At 40.4% G+C, this 24,762-nt stretch overlaps 1 protein-coding gene across 2 annotated transcripts in view; it reads right to left on the bottom strand.

Moving 5' to 3' along the window:
* pcdh17 (protocadherin 17) overlaps positions 1–17,942 on the bottom strand; it is a 60,257-nt gene extending 42,315 nt beyond the window's left edge. The window contains exons 1-2 of one of the 2 annotated variants that reach the window (XM_069697794.1): positions 17,238–17,942; positions 13,657–16,452 (exon numbers count right to left, since the gene is read on the bottom strand). In XM_069697794.1, coding sequence (XP_069553895.1) covers positions 13,657–16,152 — 2,496 coding nt within the window. In that variant the 5' untranslated portion in view covers positions 16,153–16,452; positions 17,238–17,942. The remainder of the gene's footprint in view (positions 1–13,656; positions 16,453–17,237) is intronic. The other variant, XM_069697796.1, reaches the window with a different exon arrangement.
* Between the last annotated feature and the right edge of the window lie 6,820 nt (positions 17,943–24,762).

Raw genomic sequence — 24,762 nt, 5'->3', positions numbered from 1 at the left:
TGTGTCAGTGTGTGTTCACATTCATTTGGAGGGAATGAGGCTTATTCCTTCATTAAATAGGGCTAAGTAGCACTTTGGAGGCAGTTGCATAAACAGCATGATCTCTTCCTTGCATATTCATGGCTAACAAGCAAACATACAATATTCATAATTAATATGCAACCACTCTCATTGATTGTCTATTATTTTGGTTGACCATAGAGTGTCATTAGAGATACCTATAGGAGCCCAGTGGAAAGTATCAGGTTGCTTTAGTGGCACAACATATTTCATCATCAGTTTCAAAAAAGAAACACATTAAATATAAAGAAAAGAGAACAGAAAGCAATGGAAAGAGTTAACTTCTTATTCAAACTTCATACTGAGCAGACAACTAAAGTCAACGGCAGGTGAAAAGGGAAAAGGAAAAATAGCCTGATACTGTTCATTCATTATTCCTTTTGAAGACGAGCCTGAGCTAGCATACATATAATTTTCCCTTCTGTCTACAAATGAGCACTTCGGTCACATTTCTGAGTTGCCTTATGCACAACTGGGTTTGCTGCATTTGCCTTAAAGAGCTACAGCTACGAAAGAGTCCATCATTTGTAAGAGCTGCTTTTTTGAAACACATTCGTCCATTTATAGTAATGTTTGTCATTTCATTTTGGAGACGAAATTACCTTTAAAGAGCATGAAAAGAACACTCCGAGGGATAAATAGAGCCTGAGTCTGAGAGATGGTCAACAAAGCATTGTTAAACTTACTCTGCAGCCTGTCATTATCATCTTGCGAATCAACTTATATAATTATAATAATAATTATAATAAAATGCAAACCTAGGCAGTGAGTGCATATCCTTGAACTTGTTTGTCTCTCTCTCTCACTTACGCACACATTCCACACACATACTATTACAGGTGCTGGAAATCAAAACGCACTAGCGTATAGTGCATGAAAAAAAAAAAATGATGGGGCAAGCTAAATCCTGCATAAACAAAATGTCTCAGAAAGCTTGCCTTAATAAGCATGTAGTAATACAGAATAATCTGTTTACCACAAAAAAGAAATATAATGATCTGTTTTTAACTCCTTTGCATGTAATTGATTTATTAATAGGCTGATTAATCTGTTATTGAATGAATCATCCTAATCTAACTGAAAAGAACATTACCCATAAACTATTATAGTGTTGACCAACATCCCCCCAGGTGAAGATTACAATAAGCTGCCACATTGGAAACACATAACTGAGGCTCTACACTATGGCAAACTGTCAACATCTTTTGTTGCTACATGGAAGTAAATAAAAAACAATTTGATTGTGACCCATTTTACAACCCACCTGTCGTATGAAATCAAATAAATGGAATTCAAGATGAGTGTTTCAGTCGAAAAACCAATACCTCTGTAACAGAATAAAATGACCATATTTTGTAGACAAGCAGACTGATTATACACAGTCATCCAGATCGAGGGAAATGCAAATAAGTATTCATGAATATTGATTGTATAATAAAAAAAAATTGTGTTTCAATATGTTTGAGACACTCCGAAGCTGATATATACTTCAAGGCTCTTTTACTTCCCTGTTTAAACATGTGTACTGTAACAGTTTTGTATTTGCAGGAGGGAGTAGAGTTGTGGTGTTTGTGACATTGCCACTTTCTCTCCACCCGTACAGAATATAGTGTTTATTGAGGGGTGACAGGACAGTTTTGATATTTCTTTCAACCATGCAAATGACTTTCTTTTGATGCAAATTATATCTAAATAATTAGTTTTTCATTAAATGTGTGTAGTATTGTTTTTAGTCATCTATTCACGTGTCTTTTTAAAAAATAAACATAACATTTAATCCTCTGATTCTTCCCATAAAACACAAATTATAAGCTCTAGGAATACAATGGTGTAAATGTACAGTGCCTGCTCTTACCAGCTGCTGTACATTTGTCTTTAGGCAAGCTGGATGTGAGACCCCCTAAAATGCTATGGGAGTGGGATATTCAAAAAGCAAAATAAATTCTAGTTTCATAAGGGTGGCATTGGCACAATTCATATCGTAACAGGCTGCAAACTAAATTCAAATTGAGTCAGTTCATAGGACTGACCCTGGGGTTTTGGAACTGAGTGAGAAGTCAGCCATAATCCTCTTCTACCACCCCAGGGAATTGGTGTCTACATGTGTGAGGTTATGTGTAAGTATGTGTGTGTGTGTGTGTGCGTGCATGTGTGTGTATACTTGTATTATTCATGTTGTGGGGACAAAAATCTGTTTACAGTCACAGTGAGTGGACCCACCTCTCTTATGGGCCCAAAAGCAAGTTTAAATAACATCATATAAATCATAAAATTTTAGGGTAAAGACTTTGTTAAAGGCTAAGGTAAGTTTATAAATGTAATACATATACATAATACATATAAATGTAAGTCAGTGTAATGCCCCCTGAAGTGATGAATGTGTGTGTGTGTGTGTGTGTGTGTGTGTGTGTGTGTGTGTGTGTGTGTGTGTGTGTGTGTGTGGTCCCAGTGAAGAGATGCACTTATTAACTAGCAAGTGAGTCACTTGAATCAACTGAAAGGATGTTATTGTCTTTTGTAATGGCATTCCAAAAAAGCCAAATTACTATACCAGCACCCCATATATTTTCACGGGGAGAGCAGAGTGGAATATAGCATGTATATTTAATTACATAAACATAGAGTACATTAATGAACTGGTAGGCTGAGAATGTGTGTGTGTGTGTGTGTGTGTGTGTGTGTGTGTGTGTGTGTGTGTGTGTGTGTGTGTGTGTGTGTGTGTGTGTGTGTGTGTGTGTGTGTGTGTGTGTGTGTGTGTGTGTGTGTGTGTGTGTGTGTGTGTGTGTGTGTGTGTGTTATTCTCGAGCAAGTATAATGAAGTGCAGTCATACCTGTGTGCAGAGCAATATAATGAGGCAGTCTGTTCTGGCGTTGGCAGTCAACATGGCACCAAACCAAAAAATAATTAAATGGGACCCAGACATGAAACAAAATTGCTCTAAATCACATAGCCTCTAGAAAAAAAGAGTCTGACTGGAAGAGGTTGTGACCCTATTTCTATTTTCAAACAAACCAAAAAACAGTTTTTTGGACAAATGTTAAAAGAGCAAGAAGCATTCCTCATTCTAATATTGCTTAAGAATTACAGAGCTTTTTAAATTTGCAATTATTTTCTGCCATATCATTACTGTATGCCTGCGATTCCTACCAGCATTATCTTTTATAAATATAACAACAGTGACAACAGTTGAGCAGCCAATTCGGTCTCAGCTGCCATCCCTGAAGCTCAGAGGAAACTTTGCTGCTCAGGAAAGGAGGGGCGATACTGTTTGTACTCCTATCAATACAATCCACATCTGTGGCAGTTTAGCCCCAGGAGTAAATGATAAATGTAGCTTTTGGCATAGATATTTTTTCCAACATACAAAAATCCCTAATGCAGCAGTTTGCCAGCTCTCTAAAATAGCAGTGTTGTTGTCCCTCACTACTTGAGACATTTTGTGTCGACACATCGAAGTAGCTGGTCTGGGCAGCTTACAGCTGGGACCAGTCTTATGATTATTGATAAAGGAAAATATGAAAACTTTGGGGGAAAACATTAATGAGCAATGGGAGATAGAGGACTTCACTTGATGTTAAATTTTGTACACACCTTTGAAACTGTGAGGAAAAGCATAAAAAAAGAAAAGAAAGGGTGCAGTATGTGATCTTGGTGTGTAAGCTACAAATCATTCAGTACTGGCTCATCAATAGGTACAATGGCGTTGCGGTTAACTGAAGTCTTGAGTCAGCACTGACCTTCCGTCACCCTCATTAATCCAAAGCCAACTCAGCCCAAAAATCCAAAGCTGTTACACAGGTGAGATCGCGCATGTAACTCTGAATAAGAAAAAACACGAATGTAGTATAGCAGTTGAACAACAGTTTAGAATAATTCACTTTGAAGCAATGATTTTGACAGTTTGGTAAATTGTTCGATTTCTTTCCGAGTTAGGTCAGAAGATTGGTTCCACTTTAACATCTGTACACTAAATATGGACCTTGTGCTGACAACAATATTCCAGTGCCAATCCACATAACAGTCACTATTTCAGTCATGAAATAGTTCAGCACATGAACCCTAGTAAAACTCGTTTTACAATTTAGTTTGTTTTTTGGGATATGACAATTTACTGATTCTGCTTAAAACATGACAATACATGGATTTTGTTATATTTGGACCGAGCCAGGCCAGTTACTTCCACCTGTTTCAGTCTTTATTGTAAGCTAATCTAACAGATTGCTGGCTGTAGCTTCATATTTACCATCCAGACATGAGAGTGGTATCAATCTTCTCTTCAAACTCATGGCAAGAAAACAAATAAGCATCTTTTCCTAAATGTTAACAAAACTATAATCGCCTATTATGATATATTATAAAAAGATGGATTGTTAGTTTGTCGTACTAAAGGCAACTTTATGGTTAACAAGAGGCTTCTTATTTTTTTTTGTTCAAGTATGTTTTACTTTGCACAAAATCAAAAGAAGACATGACTTAATGCTTTAGTAATTTGGTTTCAGTTATTGCAGCAGTTATGCAAAATTTACTTTAAAGGAAAAAAAAAATCCAATGCTTTTGTTATATCTTTAATGTTTTCCATCTTCAGATGATGGGGATTCATACATTAGAAATAATCAGAGATCGGAAAATAATGATTAAATAAACTAAAATACAAAAATCCATCACCCAAAAGTCTGTATCCACCAGTGTTTGGAGGAATAACTAAATCATCATGCTTGTGATTTATAGTAAGCCAGTCTTTGACTTTACCTTCACCATAGCATTTTCAAACAACTATTGATAAGGCCTCTTATCTTGTACTTGTATCAAATAACGAATAAATAAAACAAGTTTTTTTCAAATTTAGCATTGAAACAAACCATACACAAATTGTGGTCTAGGTTGTGGGTTAACAAGACAGAAGCTGAGAGCTTGTGAACAAAGACATTAAAGAACAAAATTATTCCGTTTGAATTGATGTTGGAAGAGCCATTCAGTGGATGAAAGGGATTTGATATTTCCCCAAAGCCCAGAGCAGAGACCAGATATATAAACACACAAATACAGAAGAGGATGCACGCATATGTCTAACATTAATACATGCACGAGTGCGCACACGCACACACACACACACACACACACACACCTGGGTTCTCCCTCTCTGCACAAACGCGCGCACGCACACACACACACACACACACACACACACACACACACACACACACACACACACACACACACACACACACACACACACACACACACACACACACACACACACACACACACACACACACACACACACACACACACACACACACACACACACACACACACACACACACACACACAGCAGATGGACTGTGTTTCACTTCAAGGTGACCTATCTACTGTATATGTATCAGGTCAGGGAGGTATCTTTGCAAAGCATGAGCCAGACAAAGAGGGAATTGAAGACTGGGCGAATACTGTCCATACACCTGGGTAAAAGCTGACAGAAAAGGCTTTAGGATAATGCTTTGTTGTTAGAAGTGTTGGACGCCAGTTCCTCTCTGTCTCTTTTAAGTGTGTCTATGGTGCATTAGGAATCTGTCAGACCAGCTTTAGCATTAATCAGCTAGCCCACAGAAGAAACAATCACACATAATCTCAGGCTCTAAACCCTGCTGACCTTCTCTTCAAATGCATACATAAACTCCCCTTCAAACCTCAGTCATTTAAAGACACACACACAGGCCCTGGCTCCGGCGCTGGTAATTTGTTTCCTCCGCACTCTCTCTCCCTGGCAGTCTATCTGATTGGTTCCTCCCACAGCAGCACCCATGTCTCTCCACCTGGGAGTACATCGACTCAGCATGTCAACGTGACCTCAAAGAGGACACATTTCAGACAACGTGCAGGAGAGAAGAGGAGAGGAGAGGAGAGGAGAGGAGAGGAGAGGAGAGGAGAGGAGAGGAGAGGAGAGGAGAGGAGAGGAGAGGAGAGGAGAGGAGAGGAGAGGAGAGGAGAGGAGAGGAGAGGAGAGGAGAGAGGGGCAGCAGAAAAGGAAAAAGTTCCATTCATCATCTCAGTGGTGTTGAGAGTGTATAAATAGCAAGATCTGTTCAGAGTTATCATTGAACCAACGCTTCCATCGTGGTACTTCATTTATTAGGCCTGTGCGCAGATCAATACAGGAGACATATACACCCTGTACTGTTGACAAGATAATCTCATCATTATGAATTTGGCTTGGGTCGTCAGTAGCATGAGCAATTGCAACACTTATCTGAGATGACAAGAGCAGAGAGAAAGACGGGGGAATCCAAAACGGAGAGTCAGAGCAAGAGCCGGGGAAAGTCGGGAAGAGGGAGCAAGCACTAGTTCTTTTTTTTTTAACTAAACAATGCTCAGAGCACTAGATAATGAAAAACAGTATTTCAGGACCAAACAGAGCAAAAATCAATACGAAACGGAGCAAACCAGCAATTGATCTGAATGCTAAAGGCCCCAAAAAGATTTCTTGCTAAGGCATAAACCCGGTGAGGGGCCAATTGAGTACATCGGTGTGGTATAATAGAAAAAGATGAGACCAGTCAGATATAGCATTTTCGATACACCATTAGCACTCTGTGTCGCCAGTGCTACCCCAAAGAGCCGACACAGTCGACATTTGACGACAAATCTTGTGTGCCCACCACTTAGTGGGCCTTTTGTTTAGGCAATAGCATGTGAGAGTGCCGACTCATTCACTCATGTTGCCACAAACACACGAGAGCCACAGCAAAACACAGTGGCTGTCAATTCTCTTCAGACACACACAGGGCTTTTGGACATGGGAGTCCGATTTCAAACTGTGCTTCCAACACCAGCGGGGACAGTGGGATCTCACCCATTAGAGTGTCAGAGTTTCTCGTACCATGTGCACACAAACATACACAGGCAGGGTTACACTGTTTAGAAAAATACTACTCAAATTGCAGGGCAATTGTAATTTCTTGAATGGGCGAATGTAATGCACTCTGGTGATTGTACGAGGGAGAAGAAGTTGTTTTATAACAGCTTGTTTTGACATGTAGTTAGGTGAAATTAAAGCAAATGAGATGGTATTCATCGTATATCCTCCAATCAATTAATCACATTACTGATGTAGCTGAGGAAGTGCTGAACTGTAAAAGGCAAGGACAAGGAGAGAGAGATTCAGGCAGAGAGGGATAAATCATTTCTCTTATACTAATGAGATAGAAGGTGAGAACAGATTCACATAACTCATTCTTTGAGCTGCGTGTTGTTTCTACAGCACATGCCTAGGGGGCACAGTGAAGGAAGATGTGGCAGAAATAAAAGCTCTCTAAGGTTGGACCGTAGCCAAGACACAGCAGAGCCGGTTCTACTTTGTTTGACTTTGAAAGTGTTTGATTTACAGCAAGGAGACCCAGCTGCTGGCAGTTCAAAGAATACATTGCCATGCCATGTATACATTTGCCGGCTTCTGTCTGCTGTGCATTTTGCTGCACGTTACTGTGTGGTCACTCCTATCTATACCTATCTGTTGATGCTGAGGCACCCTGCTGCATAAAACGTTAAGTCCACAGAGCCCAGGAGAGATCTAAGAGCCTTCAGGGGGCAGGCGGCCCCTACGGGGAGGCCCATTTCAATCTGAGGGAACCAGCAAGACGGGTGCTTCAGAGTGCAGTTGGTGGTAGCTCACGTGCATGTGCTCGTGCACATACGTACACGCGCGTGCACACACACACGGCAGCAGAATCTTGGATTCCTCCACTGTGAAGGTTACGTTTTGTTCTCGTGTTTTTGTGACTTCTGTTGATGCTATGTTTGCTCCTTGTGCCTGACTTGTTTTAGCACAATGCCAGCAGCATCAATGTAACTGGGGGATGTCCAGATATTATTTGTTTTTGTTTTTGTCATGTTCTTCTTTTTACTATATGAAATATCATGAATTGAAGAGCTTGATATTTAAAACAGGATACATCTACATAACAGTTGAAGGACTGTCCTAAAACAAACACAAAAATCCATCCGGAGTAGGCATGCACCTGCAGTGCAATAGAAATAGGCCATCGGAGAGGGGTCAGGTAAACAAAACACACCGTCATACAAGAAAACAGCCTCAAAGTTGCATAGGAATTGGTAGACTGCCTATGAAAAGTGAAGCAAGTAAATCAACAGCACTTACTGCTCAACAGAATGACCCAATAGTCAGAATCTCCGGTGTCAGTGACTTAGGTAAAAGAGTCCTGATCATCCAACGTCCCCTTTATCTCACACAGACTCAGGCATACGCAAACACACAATAACTTGAGAGCGAATGTCTACTGACAAGCCACAGTCTTATTATCATGCCTATGTCATCTCAAATAGGCTGCTTCCTACTGAACCAAGCAAATTGGTTTAATATGTCCGGCCAATCTGGCCATCATAGAGGTTAACTTGTGTTCTCATATCCTGCCTCGTTTTTCTACACTTTCAAAAACTAAAATTCCTTTGTTGCCCTGCATTAACAGCTGGGGAGGTCTGTTCAGATAATGAAGTTATGCAGCACAGATTAATGCCGTGTCCATCTGAATGCTCAACAGCTGGCTGACAGCCTATTTAGTGGCTGACCAATAAGACCAATGTACTGTTTACGCATATCATTGTCTTCTAAATATTTATTTCTGTCTGCAGTTTGATTCCACTGGAGTTTGTCTTAAGTTACAAGGGGAAATTGTGGGTAGTGGTGAGCGTAGTCAGGGGCCTATATTTCAATTATTAAGCAGGGTTACGTGGATTTTTGAAAACTTGCAATAAATAAAACATTCACTTCCATAGCTGCCTTAAACCTCAAGCACATTTCCTGGGTACTCATAATATCTATATATGTAATGAACACGTTATTGCGTAACAATTGCAAAGTACAGTTTTTAGCCTCAGTCTATTGGAAATATTAGTCAAAGAAAACATTCAAAGTGAGTGGGAAGATTAAGACATTACTACCAGATGACATGTTCTCAGTTTTTATCTTTTAAAAAACGTGAAAATGTCATTGCCACACAGGAGAGTGAAAAACAACAACATATATGAGGTCACTACCGTCATCTCTACTTTCTTTCAGGAAAGGAAAAGACCCAAGAAAAGTTAATGAATGTTAAAATTCTGCTCATATCAGAAAGTAACTAACGCCTGTTTCCCAATTACCTTGTGTTCTGCCCTCCTCTTCCACCATGTTCACAAATTTGTAGCCAGAGACCTCCGATGTTTATCGTGACATCTTCCGCTTCCCTTTGATTTGTTAAACATAATGATTTATTAATGAAAGAAGATGCAAATATAGCTGCTGTTTTGTGCTGCGCTTTAGAGAGCTGCTACAGCTTCAAGACATTGTGATGCATGTGTTTTGAAGAAGCAACTCTGCAAATGAAATAGATGAAATAGCAGTCATGGCTGCTAAACATTCAGTGACAAAATTTCTATATTTGGGTTAAATAGAAATAACATAATTTTATCTTGTTCCCTCGAGCAAAACTCTGTGGTCTGACTGCACTTCCTCTCAATTGTATCTATCATGAGCTTTGGGGGAGAGGAAGAAAAATAAAACTGCCTATTAATAATTCAGAATTTCAGCATGTAGTGTTATGTACAGTAGCAGCAGGTTTATTTGAGGAAATGTGAAGATATACCCTGAGGCAAGCTGATATTATTTTATGTTCTGGTAACCTCAAATAAAACAAAATCTGGCCTAGTGACTCACAAGCTCAACTCAGGGACAAATGTACACAAATTACAAATGGTTTCTTGAACTGTTGCTTATTCCTATAAATGCGTATTTGTGCATCTAGCTGGTGAGTTGTTCTATCCTGTCTGCATGCAGGTCTCAATATGTACTGGTTTACCAAACTTGTTCCATAGAAAGCTCCAGAGGAAAGCAGTTATCTAAAGATGAAGGCAGAGAAATGAAATAAAGAGTGCTTTTCTATTCACGGCCTCAGTGGCCACTGAAGTGTGGGAGCAATTTCAATACAATATACAGTGGAGGCTTGGATAAGACTTTTCGATGGAATCCTCAAAAACAGCCCAAGTCCGGTTACATGTGCATCAGTGTGTTTGTGTGCACAAGTGAGTGTGTTTCTTGGAGGAAGGGTGTTTCAAGGTTCGGACAAATGCAAGATTGTCGCGCTCATAAAAGAGAGGGGCTCTGTCACGGAGCCTGCCAGCTAAAGGCTTAAATCACATGCCTGGAATACAAAATGACGTTACACCCACACGCGCATGCACACACAGACACACACGCATACACAATCTCCCTGAATTATGCAGAGTAAGACCATTCCTTGAAGCATCCATTTTCAACATCTGCTCTAGCTACATTGTTGGCATGCAAATGCTCAACCTAAACAGATCAAAGGAGGGAAAATTGTATCTCCTGTATAGTAGACACGTTGCTTAAATGATCACAGTCACATGTCTTAACAGCTTTTTTCACCCATCTTTAAATTCACTGAATAGCATTATGTCTCGACTCATTTTGACAAAACCATTTAGTTTACTATAAGTTGTTCTAATTTCATTTTCCGAACTTATATGTGGTAAAATTAAGCAAATTTCAAACATCATGGTTCCACTGTGGGTATAAATTCAGAGACAGTTATTCAAAACATTTGTAGTAAAATACTGTGAAACAGGCAAGTCCAGAAAATATAGTACAATATATATTATATATGCATGTCTGGCATTTTTGATTAGGGCAGTAGGAGACTTTCTTACCAAGTGACAATGTTAACTCAGCAGTGACTGGAGCCCCTTTTGTCCTTGCCACCCTCATCTCCGTGCCACACACAAGGCAGAATGCCGCCACCTAAAGGCAGTTTGCAGAGCCTTTCTGTCACCCCCTTTGCTTTTGTACCACTTGCGCTTTATTAACTTAGATTGTCTCCCACTGAGACAGGATTCTTTTTAATTATAGGTTGATGGCGAATCCAATTACTGTCAAAAACCTATCCAAACAAGTCAATATGATAAATTATGGGCCATTTAAAAGTAATAACATAGGAGACATTGAATGTTTGGCCGCAGTGAGGTTCAAAAAGGTAACAGAAACAACAGACTGACTGACTTGTGAACCAGTCAGTGGGCCACAACTTGGCACAGCTGCCGAAGCTAACCGCAATGTGCAACAAAATCCTAAAACATATTCAAGACAGAGTGGGCACGGGCGAACTCTGTGTAGCGAATTACTGCAATCCCTTCCTCCTGAGCACGGAGGAATTCTGCTGCCGATTGGTTTTAACCTTTATTCCACACTAAGTAATTCCCTTCAACGCCTTAAGCGGAATTAGGCATCATTACGTATCATCCATCTCCTTATCCCAGGAATTCTCTTCACAAATGAAATGAAGCTCTCCACTGGGCCGGGTGCTGGCACGGTGGTGACAATGATAAGGCCAGCAGAGCTCAGCTGATGTGTTCATATTATTCCCCTCTCCCAGCCTGTCTGCCTGTGCACCCCTATAAAACATCATTAGAGGCCAGCAGCAGTACGGGGGAAAGCCTGGAGGTTACAGACAGCTACAGTACAGTGGCTCTACTAGGTGCTGATGAAGACAACAGCACTAAGGTGCCCTTGTAAAACTGACTGAGCAGACAATATGCTCTCGCACTTTGTCCATCTCTTTATTTATTTTTCCTATTTAGCCTTTTGTCCGTGGCAACTGTAGTGACAGATGGGCTGAGAGGCCTTGGGATCGATGGAAGGGGAATTCTGTCTTTGTTTCCTGACATTTTTCCCATAGCCACTCTCCTGACTCAGGTTACTTACTGTCCACGAGAGCAGAGAGGAGGATGTAGTAGGGAGGAGGGAGGAAAGTGATACGCTCCTGTACAGCTTCTGAAGAAACTTAATGCCTCAGGCCATCTCCCTCTACACAGGTTTCTGTTGAATAATACAATAGAGCACCCTGCACGCCTGATGCATCGAGGGGACCCTCTGTAAACAAGACACTAAGGAATGTGTTGTTGCTGCTCCTGCTTGTTTTCCCTTTGACAGTCTGAAGGGAGAGAGAAAAGGAAGTTCACAAAATGGGAGTGCGACAGCCTCACGCAGTCCAATTCATCATCACTACATTAGCAGAGAAACAGACTGCAGAATGGACTAGCAATTATTCTGTCGCTGTGATTAGGAAGACTTAACGGTCTTTGTGCTGACCCTTGCCCTATGCAGCTGGTTCATAATAGAAGCTGGGCTGAGACTGAGTGAGAACAACAGACAGTGGCCTTCCTCCCTGGTGGGAACATGTCACATTTGATCACAGTCATCGTCACATCCACATCCACTGAAAAGAGTGGAATACAAAAGGCAGCAGAGAGCTTCATGTAGACACTAATAGGTAAAGTTCGTCAAAAGGTACTTGGGAATATTGTCACTCTATAATATTGCAGAATGGGTAGAACATAATAATAATAATAATAATAATAATAATAATAATAATAATAATAATAATAATAAACCTCACTGCAGTCATCATTTCTATCAAATTATAATACGAACATAATTTTTTTTGTCTGTTAATTCAATTCAATTTTATTTCTATGTTGCCAAATGAGGCACTTCACATAGCAAGGTCACAACATTACAGAACTATCAAGAGAAACCCAACAATTGCCCGATTAAGAAGCACTTTGCGGCAGTAAAAACTAACAGGCAGAAACATCGGACAGAACCAGAATCACGGTGGGCGGCCGTCTGCCTCGACCAAAACATTAGGTAAACACGGGAACAATGGTTAACTTTGTTACGACTGCCCATTATCCCCAGAGTTACATCCCACTGTCTTAAGCTGGCTTTAATCCTCGTCTGACACGACAGACTTTTAATGGGTTTATGGCTAAAGACACAGAGAAGTTATCACGTTAGAGGCTTATGCACCCAAGTACTCCACACAAAAACGTATAAAGTAGCCGTGAAAATAAGTACAATCTCGTAATCTCTAGGAATTAAAATCACTCGAATAAACCACGAGAGATATGGAATTTCATGACGCACCGAACATACCTCAGTCACTGCTTGCAGTAACTTTACACGCATAATAAGACCTCCCAGCTTTTACGATTACAGTGTAGATGTATATAAATACAATATACAGATAAGTAAATTAAAAAAAGAAACAATTTAAATCTAATTATTGGATTAATGCGAGAAGACGTTAATGCAATAATGGCGACGTTTAAACTGGCATTGGTCCTAAAAAGAACATATACTTGTTGTAACTCTGCGACAGGCTAAACTCTTTATTCCACAGGGATGAAATGACAGTGATTGAGTGATTAATGACAAATTTCTACATAAAAACGGATTTCAAAAGCCTGCCGTGACGGATTTCGAGCACAACTGATTTGTGTTGATGTTGCTGGCTCTGTTCTAAGAGAGCACCAGAATGACTGTTTAATCCTTCTAATGCTCAGCCCTCCCTTTCTTCTCTTTCTCTCAGTGCTCCTGGGCCTCTCTGCCTCTGCCTGTCCTTGTCTTCCTTGTCTTTCATTTTACAAAACAAGGGGCAAATACTGATATAGGAAATGGGAGCTTTTTTGTGACGTGGAAACGGTGGCACTACAGTGAGGGAGAAGAGTGCAATTTCTCTTACCTGTATGATGGACATGCGGTTAGTAGGTGTGTCTGTAGTGCTGGTGACTGGGCCTGTGAAGCTGGTGTGGCATCCCACGTGGCCTTGGGGCACGCTGAGGTTATTGGCAGTGGGCTTGAGGTACATGACCTCTGACCTTGGTGAGCTGAGTGGCAGGCGTGTCTGGTAGTCAAAGTACATGGGAGAGGTGGCCAAGGAAGGGCTGCTTACCACATTCATCACATTCATGGCATCCCGCTCCTCCACCTCGCTCTGCACCAGCATGATGTCGTTCTTGTTAATCTTCTTCTTCTTGCCTTTCCCCAGCTGAGGGTGCGAGTACTCTGCAATGCGACAATTATAAGTTCGGATCTCCTTGTTTTCCCGCTTGCACTTGATAGCTATGGTCACCATGGCAGCCAGAAGCATGATAGATATGATGCTTAGAGTCACAATAAGAGGCAGAGACATGTCCCAGTTCTGATTGTCTTTCATGTGCGGGAGTCCATCAGGAGGACGTCCGTTGGAGGCCTTGATGATGAGTCTGGCGGCAGCAGTTAGAGTTGGCTTGCCGTGGTCCGACACTCGGATGATCAGCTCCACAATGGGGCTCACGTCGTCCCAGAATGGGTGGGCTGTTCGCACCTCCCCAGTCACCGGATCGATCTCAAAGAGGTGCTCCTCATTGCCATCAGAGATCTCATATGTGAGCCTCCCACTCTCACCATAGTCATTGTCCACCGCCCTCACTGTGGTAACAATGTAGCCAACACCAACATTACGTGGAACATGGATTTCAGCCGTGTCATTTTGGAGAAGCGGCAAAACTATGACTGGGATGTTGTCGTTGACATCCAGAACACTGATCCGCACCGTAGCGTTGCTCTCTAGGTGTGGAGATCCTGCATCTTTAGCAAGAACCTTAAAGTCAAAGTACTTTATTTGCTCATAGTTAAACGATCTCACAGCATAGATGGCTCCATTAGCAGCATTCACGTTAACGTAGGTGTTGACATCGCCCCCACTCACATTGGAGTTGATTATGCTGTAGTACACTGTGCCATTCTGGCCAAGGTCTGGGTCGTGAGCCAGAACTGAGCCCAGGTACTCTCCAGGGATGTTGTTCTCAGGGATCTGAAGAAGGTAGACTGACTTTGTAAAGCGAGGAACATTGTCATTCTCGTCCAGAATCTTTACAGTGAAGGATTTTGTAGAATTCAGAGGAGGTATGCCATTATCTTTGGCCACAATGGTGACATTGAACTCATCCTGCATCTCCCTGTCCAAGGGCCTGTCTGTCACCACTGTGTAGAAGTTATCATAGTTCTCCTCAAGTTTAAAAGGGACATTACCCAGCACTCTGCACTGAAGCTGCCCGTTCCTGCCTGAGTCCTTGTCTGTGACACGGACAAGAGCAATGACAGTGCCTGGAGGCGCTGCCTCACTGATGGCTCCCTGTCGCACAGACACAAAGCCTATAGATGGCCAGTTATCATTCCTGTCAAGTACTTTAACAGTGACTTTACAATGGCCTGGGATTGGATTGGGACCCAGATCTTTTGCCTGGACGTCAATCTCAATAACTGGGCTCTCTTCGTAGTCAATTTCACCCTGAATCTTTATGACCCCTGTTCTAGAGTCTATGGAGAAGAGCTCCCGGATTCTCTCTGGGGCATAGCCACTAAAAGAATAGACTACTTGTCCATTGTTGCCCTCATCAGGATCGGTGGCGTTTAAATCAATCAAGACTTTACCAGGGGGTGAATTTTCAGGAATTTCCACAACATACGAGGGCTGATCAAACACAGGGCTGTTATCATTGGAATCGATGACTTTGACATTTATCTGCATGGTACCTGACCTAGGATATTCTCCCCCATCAGTCGCTGACAAAATAAGTGTGTGATGGCTTCGTTCTTCTCGGTCCAGTGGTCGTTGAATAACTAATTCTGGGAATTTAGTCCCGTCCCCACGGGATTTTACCTCCAAGGAAAAGAGATTGTAATCATCGCGTGTTATTTGATAGGTTTTCAGGCCGTTTTCCCCTGCGTCTGGGTCATGCGCACTGGTCAGGGGAAAGCGTGTCCCTGGCACTGCATTTTCAGAAATGTCAATATCAATCTGATCTGAAGGAAAAATAGGCGAGTTGTCATTAATGTCCTGAATATCTATTTTGATCATACAAATCTCCTTGTCATTGGCGAACACCTCCATGGAGAGTTGGCACTTGGGGTTTCTCTTACACAAGGTTTCCCTGTCGATGCGCTGCTTTGTGTACAGCAGTCCGCTTTGGGGATCCACGTCAATAAGATGCGGGGCAGAGTTCTCCAGCACCCTGAAGTTGGCTTTCTTACCCTGTCCTCCCGGCCCAATCTGTTCGAGACCAAGTCTGGCATCTTTGGCAATGTTCCCAATTACCGTCCCCGGACCCTGTTCCTCCGGGACAGAGTAATTCAAGTTTTTCAATGTCAGGGCTTGAGCCCACAATAGGAGGAAAAAGAAAATAGAAAGATACATCTCCACTCAGTAAAAGCTGCTATAATCTGTGTTGTGTTCACGCTTCCTTTGACCTGTTGATATTTTCTTCAAATTTGGTATTTCTATTATTCGAGATCAAAAAAAGAGTTCTGTTCATCATGTGAATCCTTGACATTTGTTTTTGTAGATTGTCTTTGCTCTGTCGCTCTCTTCCTCTGCGAGCAATCTGTGGTGCTGAACACCTAATTTATATTCAGCTGAGCACCCAGACTCATCTCAGCAATAATCGCGATCCAGTCTCCAAACAGAATTGTCATTGTAAGTGTTCACTCATTACACCTAAGAAGAAAAACAGAAAAAAAAATGTGTTATAAATATATGTGACTATTAATCACTCAAATAAGAAGCAGATCGAGCTACACTAACCATTCTGCCAGTAAGAAATCAGATCCACTGCCAAGCCAAAAATGAAACAGGACTCATGTGTAATTCATCTCCACAATTATGGGGGAAGCTTGTCAATTAGTTAACCTTGGGAAGACACTCGGCGCAGCCCAGATACACCGGCGAATAATGATTCCCCTTGTTGCTTATTTACTACGTGCATTATTATAAATACACGATTCTGAATGCAGTTTTTTAATCTATATCCAATGTGCAATGCCCTACCTGACCTTAACGGGATAATGGTCCATTCACACATTATGAGAATGCTGACTGAAACTGTAATAGGGCAACTTTAATAACGTGGTAACACTGCGGGCGTTCAACCGAAGATGGCCTATTGTGGCGGCTATTTGAATAAGTGTGTATAAAATGAGCCTCTTACACGCATTAACAAATCCGCATAATCCGGATATTTAAAATGAGCCTTATGAAAATTCAAAAATGAGCTGCCAACATCTCAGCACAGCCGTGTAATTCTCTCACTGATGCTCTCTGTCTCTCTGTAAGATTCAAACGGTGCCTGGGAGAAGCTGTTGCATCCGCATGCATAGGGATGGTTGTGAAATAAGAATCGTTTGGAAATGAGCAACAGCCAGGGTTTCAGATGGGACATTGCACAAACAGAAAAGCTTTTTTTTTTTTTTTTTTTTTTTTTAAAGTATAAAATGTAAACTTACCAAATGAAACTGCTCAAACGGTCCAAAAATATGTGTAAAAATCAAAACAGTCAGTTCCAGCAGGGTTCAGAGAGAGTTTTATCCCCTAACCACTTCAGCTGGTTCCACCCGTATCCTCCTTCCCCTCTCTGTGGAGGAGAAAAAGCCACAAGCCTCTGATGCACACGCAGGCTACAGTGCAGCGCAGTGGAAATAAAAAAAATAAAAAAAAGTGCTCCAGAAAAGTATGACTGTAATGTCAATGAGCTGAAGTCCTCTCCGCTGTCTGATTAGGATGCAGCGGCTCGCCTTCTGCCTGCAGTGAGTCACCGTTCTTCAGGAAGGAAAACTGTTCAGAGAAATACTCTATGGAGAGCAGACAAACAAAACAAACAAAACAAAAAAAAATCCAGATGTGTAGTAAGGTAGATCCAAAGTGGATATTTAAAAGGCTATCAGTGTTTTTCTCCCCCGTCCGAGACAGCGCGGAGTTACTGATTCCCGTAGTGGCATTTTGCCCTTGTCCGTCGTCCCCGTCAAAGTCCACACCGAGAGACAGATGCTGAGGAGGTGGTCAGCAACATCGCCGCATTCTGCCACAAGTCTCTCCGTAAACTGTCAGAAAATGGGTGGTTTTCTCTAATACACACGAACAGTCGTTATTTACTAGTTTGTGCACGTAGCACAGCCCCGAGCACATAGAGCGCTTCCTCTCACTGACTGAACTCCGGACACCGCATGGTGCATTAAACATTGTCGCTACTCCTCTGGCAGCCAATGAATTTGAAGAGGCGGGAAGAGAAGGAGGGATTCAAAAGCCGCTTTGGGTGCAGACTACAAATGATTGGTGGCTCGTAGTTCACCGGTGGCGGATCTGTTTTTTTTCAAACATCACACTTCATTGTTGTTTACAATGAAGCCAACAGATGTGTTGGGGGGCCAGGCCGAAGTGGTTTTGAAATTTCAGTTAGAGCAACGAAAACAGATGACAAATTTAAATTCAGTGGAAATGCATTCATTGATCGAACAACTGACTTTTGGATCTCCACCTTTTATTTTGAAAGCCATTGAAATGTGTTCAGAGCAGAGACAAAAACAGTCTAAAGTGATAAAAGAGGACAACTAGGTATATAACTGGAGTTAGATAATGACTGATTGGACAAAGTATGTTTTTAGCAAACATAATTTCGTGAGTTTTTCTCTTTCAGTGTTTCATTTAGTGGTGTTTGATTTTGGCACTTAGCAGCCAAGAATCGAGGTACTTTAGAAACTTCTATACAAACTAAAAGTTTACAGTTAAAATGTATTTATTTATCAGCAAAAAATTGAAATCAAATTCAATTTACCACTGCCTGGGTAAAGTACCTTCGAAACTATCCTCCAACAGCTTGTTTAAGAAGCAGTGTAATCTAATCTAATTGTGTTAAAAACACTTTTCTATGTCATTAGAAGTGCTAAATACTTTGGAAATTGTGTGATGGATAATTATGAGAGATATGGAATGGATGGATTTCATAGCACTAAAAAATTATAGTTTTAAAACTTTAACTGGACACTATTTGTGGTGTCTGCATTAAGAAGAGCATAAACTAAACCATAAAGAAAGTTATTTTTCATCTGAAATGTTCAGTCAATTGACAACTTTCTACCAATTTGGCAGCTGTCTTGATAATTTAGGGTTTTCAAAATATAGCCTCAGGCTTGGTATTTTCGGCTTTACTTTTCCTATGTAATATTAAATTGAATATATGAATGTTGAAATGTGTTTCACACAAAAAATAATTCAACTTTAAAAGTTGTGATGGACATTTCTTTGTTAACTGAGGCAATGTTCGAATTATTTAATAATAGAAATACTCTTTAATTGGGGGCCCATAGGAAAACTGACTGCAGAGACTGCCAGTGCATCACTGTCAATGAGAGAATATAGAAAATATGTATATTATTTAGTATTTAAAATCTGATTACACATAGAAATGCCCAATCACAAGCCCCGAAACGTTCCTGAAGTTATCGAGCTGCAGTTTTGTTTATACTGCAGTTTAACAAAACCTTTCATTTAGTGTTGCTATTTCTAGATGTCAGCTTTGTTCAGTATAATCATGTATAAACATGGGTCTCAACCTCTTTGACTTTCCCACTGACCTTTCTCTCTGACAAGAGGGAATGACAAGAGTGTCAGATTCGTTCAGTCAGATGGCGACCAAAGCTCATTATTAAACAGCAGGTTTGATGTACTAATGTCAAGATGTTGATAACTGATGAAGGTAAATGTCACATCACTGTCTCTATCTGTGCAGAGTGTGTGTGTGTGTGTGTGTGTGTGTGTGTGTGTGTGTGTGTGTGTGTGTGTGTGTGTGTGTGTGTGTGTGTGTGTGTGTGTGTGTGTGTGTGTGTGTGTGTGTGTGTGTGTGTGTGTCAATTTAAATGAGATGCAGATATTGTTCAGTCAGTGTACCTTCCTCCAAACTCTTGGTCATGAGGGTGTTCTCAAACTGACCAAGTGAAATGTTTTTTTTTTTTTTTAAAGGTGGTTTTCCAAGTAGGACACCTGAGAAAAAAAACATGAAAATAATTAAGTCTACTCTTGAATGAAGCAGAATTAGTCATTTTCTTCAAGACCAGAAATTGTTCCTGCCAACACTTTTTTATAATTTTCCCAAATAACATGTTTTTTGTTTTTTTCCCCTCTTCAACTATGAAATGCTACAAACTGGGCTTAAACAATGTGGGGGAAATCACCTGCCTTGATGAAATGTCACCAGTGCTGCCAGAGATAAACCCAGCCATTAGCAGCTTTCTTCATTAGCCCAATTAAATGGCCCTCAGGAAATGCACTGACAGAAAGCGTATTTGGAATGGGTTGCTGGTGAACAGCTACATTAAAACCCTATTTCGTAAATTAAATTTCAATCTAATGGCAATGGCCTTTCTTCAGGTGGTAATAAGAGAGAGAAGGCCTCTTCCTGCCTCCACTATTCAATCCATTTTTGAATTCTCTTTTCCTCCCTTTCTTGCACTGATTTCTCTCTTTTGTCCTCCCCCCCCCCCCCCCCCCGCAACAAAAATGTTTTACACTCTTCTACCACAAAGAAGTTTAAGAATGACAATGGAACATGAGGAGCCTGCAGTGTCCCTATTCTCTATATTAATGTCATAAAAAAATACAAAATAAGGGCTGACTATTATACATGGAGAGTTTTTTCCAGCAGCAAACCATCTCCTCTTTCACCACTATTTGCTTGTTTGTCTTACACGAGTTTTTCCTTATTGCCATCTGAATCTGTTCCTGCCTTCTTCTTTACACTGTTCAACTGATGTTAGAGGGAGCGGGGTGTAGTACCTTATTGTTTACTTCACCTTGCTGTGGTTCAGCAGTAGAGAAAAGCCTGTTTCCAATGCAGCACCTGCTTTTAATGTTATCTGCCCACTATAAATGGCTGAATTTTGGTATGAGTAACTCTGTCTTTGCTTGTGATTGTATGAAAACTGAGACCCTGGCACGGATGATATTTTTAATGAAACGTGACCCATTCTTCAAAGCTGTCTCTGCACTGTACATTATAGCTACAGCACTCACAACAGTATAATGCAGTCAAACTGCATGCTACTAATATTAATCTCTTTCCTACAGGTTACCTGCTCATGATCCGCTTTACTGAAAGTTGGTTCAAACTGCATTTTACCCTGTGAGCTGTATATTTTGCAGGTGAATCCCTGATTGTCCAAAAGGAACTGCTGAGGCTTTAGGCTCCTGCAATTTAATGGTAACCCATACAATAAATCTGAGATAAAAAAAAAATTAAAAAAATACATTACATAGAACAAGACCGAAATAAAGTTAACTTTAAGTTTATTTTGCTCTCTTTTAGCTGCTTATCGGGGCCTCCTCTCTTGACATCTCTTGTTTGAAACCTCCTTTTTACACCTGTCAAGACGTAAGTAAAGGTGAATGCTTCAAATGAATGAGTAAGTGTAAAGGCTAGTGTTGGCCACAATGAAAAAAGGAGTTACAAGTCCTTATCAAAGAAAAATACATCAGGAATGTCAAAATGTTCATGTCCGTGCACAGATTTCAAACAGTTTGTACACCACAGTAAATAAAAAGTTCATTTCAGGCACAAAATCTGAGCAGTTCCCAACATTCATTTAAACAACCAGGTCAGGAGGAGAGTTTGAAGCCAAGTCAGGTGTCAATGTATTGATCCATTCAGAAAGACCGCAGATGCAGGCTTAACCCACGGTTTGAGCAGTAGGAATCTATCCATCTGGTATATATGTTTACTATGCAGCTGCTTGTTTATTCTAGCAGTATTTGCAACAGAACAGCTCTCGACCTGTTGTTGCAGTGTCATCAAGACTCAAACAATGCAAGACAAGATAACTTTAAAAGGCTTTTATTTGTTTTGTAAGACGTTCATAAGTTGATTTGCTAGTAGACAGCATTGAAAATAATTAGTTAAGTCATTTTTCACAGGTAAATACTATGGGCAGCCTGAACTTTTGCATGTCTTAAATAACGTAGCTGACTTGCATGCATACTTTAATGCTCTTAGCATGAGCTTAAAAGAATAATGTTCTTGCCATCGGCCCAAAAATGCGATAGAAATTAATTGCATTTACCTCATATCTCTTCTTTGCATCACCTATTGCTCATTGAGCCAATTCATTCTTGGCCAGCTGAGACTGGACGAAATATATTGGTACAGTAATGAGAGACATGCCAACGGTAGGTACTGGATAACATCTTAAGAATGATTTTTATTCACCCTGAGATGCAAATAATTATCTCTCCTCTCACCTGCAGAGCCAGATACCATGCTGAGACAACGAGATGAGGCCAACCATGCCCCAGGCGCGCTTTTAAATGTTAGCCTAACATCAAATGATACAAGATCCATAACACCGTGTTTAATCTCCATCGACTGCATTAAAATTGTCCATCAATTGTGTCTTATCTTCAGGTGTCCTTCTGCCAGTAACAATCAGGCATCTTAAGAGTCCTGCATCTTTACATCTTTAGTTTCCAACATTATTATTTGTTTTATTAGATAATGCAGAAAGTTGCAAATATTTCATTTTTAATACAACACCTCGGTGAAGAAATAAAACTGGGTCATGATTAGTATTAACACAACAGCGTACACTTTCCCCTTGAAAGCTTTGTTTTGCTTATTAATATTACAGAGATTAATTAAAGCAACAAACAGGTGTTTATTAGACAGCATAAAAGAATTACCAAAGTGACAGAGGAGGCCCCTGAGTAACAATACACAGACAAAGGCTTTTCATCAATGCTTATTAACAGAATATTATGTGGGTTTTTTTTCTGAGGCTAACAATATTAAACTGTTCGGAGGTTAATTTTTTTCACGTTCTTTTTGCAGACATGCTTCTCACAATGTCTGAAGATAGTGATAACAACATGCATGACTTGAATGTTTCCAACTAATGGCCCGCTAAATAAAAGAATCTGACAAACAATATATAAAAATGGTCTCAACAGGGTGGTAAAACCTTAAACTTATTTAACAAAGACAACTTTAAGCTGAAGTAAAATCTGCTAATGATATCCATAGCCTTGTGCCAACCTCACACCCAAACCATAAAATGTCTCCAATGAAGCCCAAAACAACATATAAGACAATTTCCAGCGCCCTCTATAGTGCCAATATATACTCACGCCTAAAAAAGAACTGTTACGCAAGGTAACATACGTACATATTTTAACTTATGTACGTATCTAAGCCAGCGTTAATGTTTGCTCCCACATGGGACACAAACAGAAGTCTCCTCTGTGAAAGTCCTGTGTTTTATCCATCCAACCAGCCCGGACCTCCAACCTACATGGACTTTTCCTCTTTATGCGACATCCCTTCACTTCCTCTTTTGCTCCCGTCATAACTAACACTGCCAAAAGAGGTTACAATAATTGAAAATATGGGTCGTATTCAGCTGCTTGGGGGGAGAACGTCCTCACAGACCATGTCTCTCCCTACAGACAGACATTATCTCACTCTACCATCTGCCCCGTTCACAATGTGGATGAGTTCAAGCAGTGCAAGCACTCCAAAAATACTCAATATCAAACTAACAGTTATTCAAGGTGATCTTAAGATACATATTGGTGGCATTTAAATTTAGCTACGTGAATAAAACTTTTGGAGAACACATTAGTCCTTCAATAACATTTGAATGCCTCATTAAGATACGACGATGCACGTCTGTTTTCAGTATCATTGAATTAACAGATGATCTGCTCCACCACAAACACAGCTGAAACAAGCTTGTGCTCTGTTATTTGTATAACAGATTAGTTGTACTGAAACAGCAAACTGAAATGTGTGATTTAATACTTTAATAACATTTTCAATGTTGAAGAACTGGGCCCAATACAATTGAAAGAAGCAGTTATTTCACATTTGAAGGTGCAACACAAAGTTATCTTATGTTTAAAGCAACAAATAACCTCCAAATCTAACCTTAAAATAATTATTATTCTTACAATAACAACAACAATAATCCTCTTTTTGAATAGTGTCACTTTGGTAGACTCTTACATACAGTGAAAGTATCACAATCTTTTTTTGGAACGACAGTGAATAATGTCCACACTGTACAAGCATATGTCCAGACACGTTCCTCTTTTTCATCTAATTCATTTTAATGCTAAAGGACAGAAATAAGAACATGGACTACTTTACATCAAAATAGGTCAAAGTGATTTCCTACAGAGGAGAAAGAATCATATGGGTCACTGCATTATTTCTGGAAATTCAGAAAGAACAAGTGTTGTAGGATTGTTGAAAATTACCAACCAATTTTTATATAGGTGACCTAGTGGAGTGTCTATATTTGTCTAGCATTGGGTTTACTGTATGTGGAGGAAGTGGATTTGTCTCTCTCTGTACTTCACATCTCTTCTCACTTTATCAGGACTTTATAATCTTAGCTCTCTCCCGCTGTACACGGCTGCCAGTCTGTGTAGCTGCTGGTGTCAGTCAAAGCTGAACTGCTACAAATCCACTGTAAGTTTTAATTTTGAAAACAAGCTACATCTCATATTTTGATGTCATAGCTCAAGGTGATGAGTTTTGGGTATAATAATTCTCAATCGGGCCTGATATATTAAAACAAATCTAATATTAAGATTACCCCACAGATCTCAATTCTTCTATTTTATTCAACAACTCTTCGGAGCAGCATTGTCATCTTGATTTCAAGACATTGCAGATTTGAAAACAGTTTTCCTCTTTGATGTTTGTCTTGACTTGGACTCAACTAGGCCAGCTCAATTTGTCTTGTCTAAGGCGATTTTGACTCTAGGGCTGGTCACAGTCTCACCCTCTGTAGCTAAGCGTGTCTGTCTCTTCCTCTTTATCTCTCTGTCCCCTATTCCCAACTGCTATCTCCTTCTTTCTGTCTGTGCAGTCTACCAACCACTCCTCCTTCTCCTTCCCTCTCTGCGACCTCTGTCTCAGTCACCCTGTAGTGAACAGGTGTATCTGTCTCTCTCCTGATGAGTTTATTACTCTGAAGTGTCTCC

The sequence above is a fragment of the Brachyistius frenatus genome, unplaced genomic scaffold, assembly GCF_029030835.1.
Source record: "Brachyistius frenatus isolate BFR_SWC_R1_liver_20210118 unplaced genomic scaffold, ASM2903083v1 Contig_24, whole genome shotgun sequence".
NCBI lineage: Eukaryota > Metazoa > Chordata > Actinopteri > Embiotocidae > Brachyistius > Brachyistius frenatus.
Note: the sequence above shows the minus strand (reverse complement) of the source record. Positions and strands in the feature narration are given on the sequence as shown.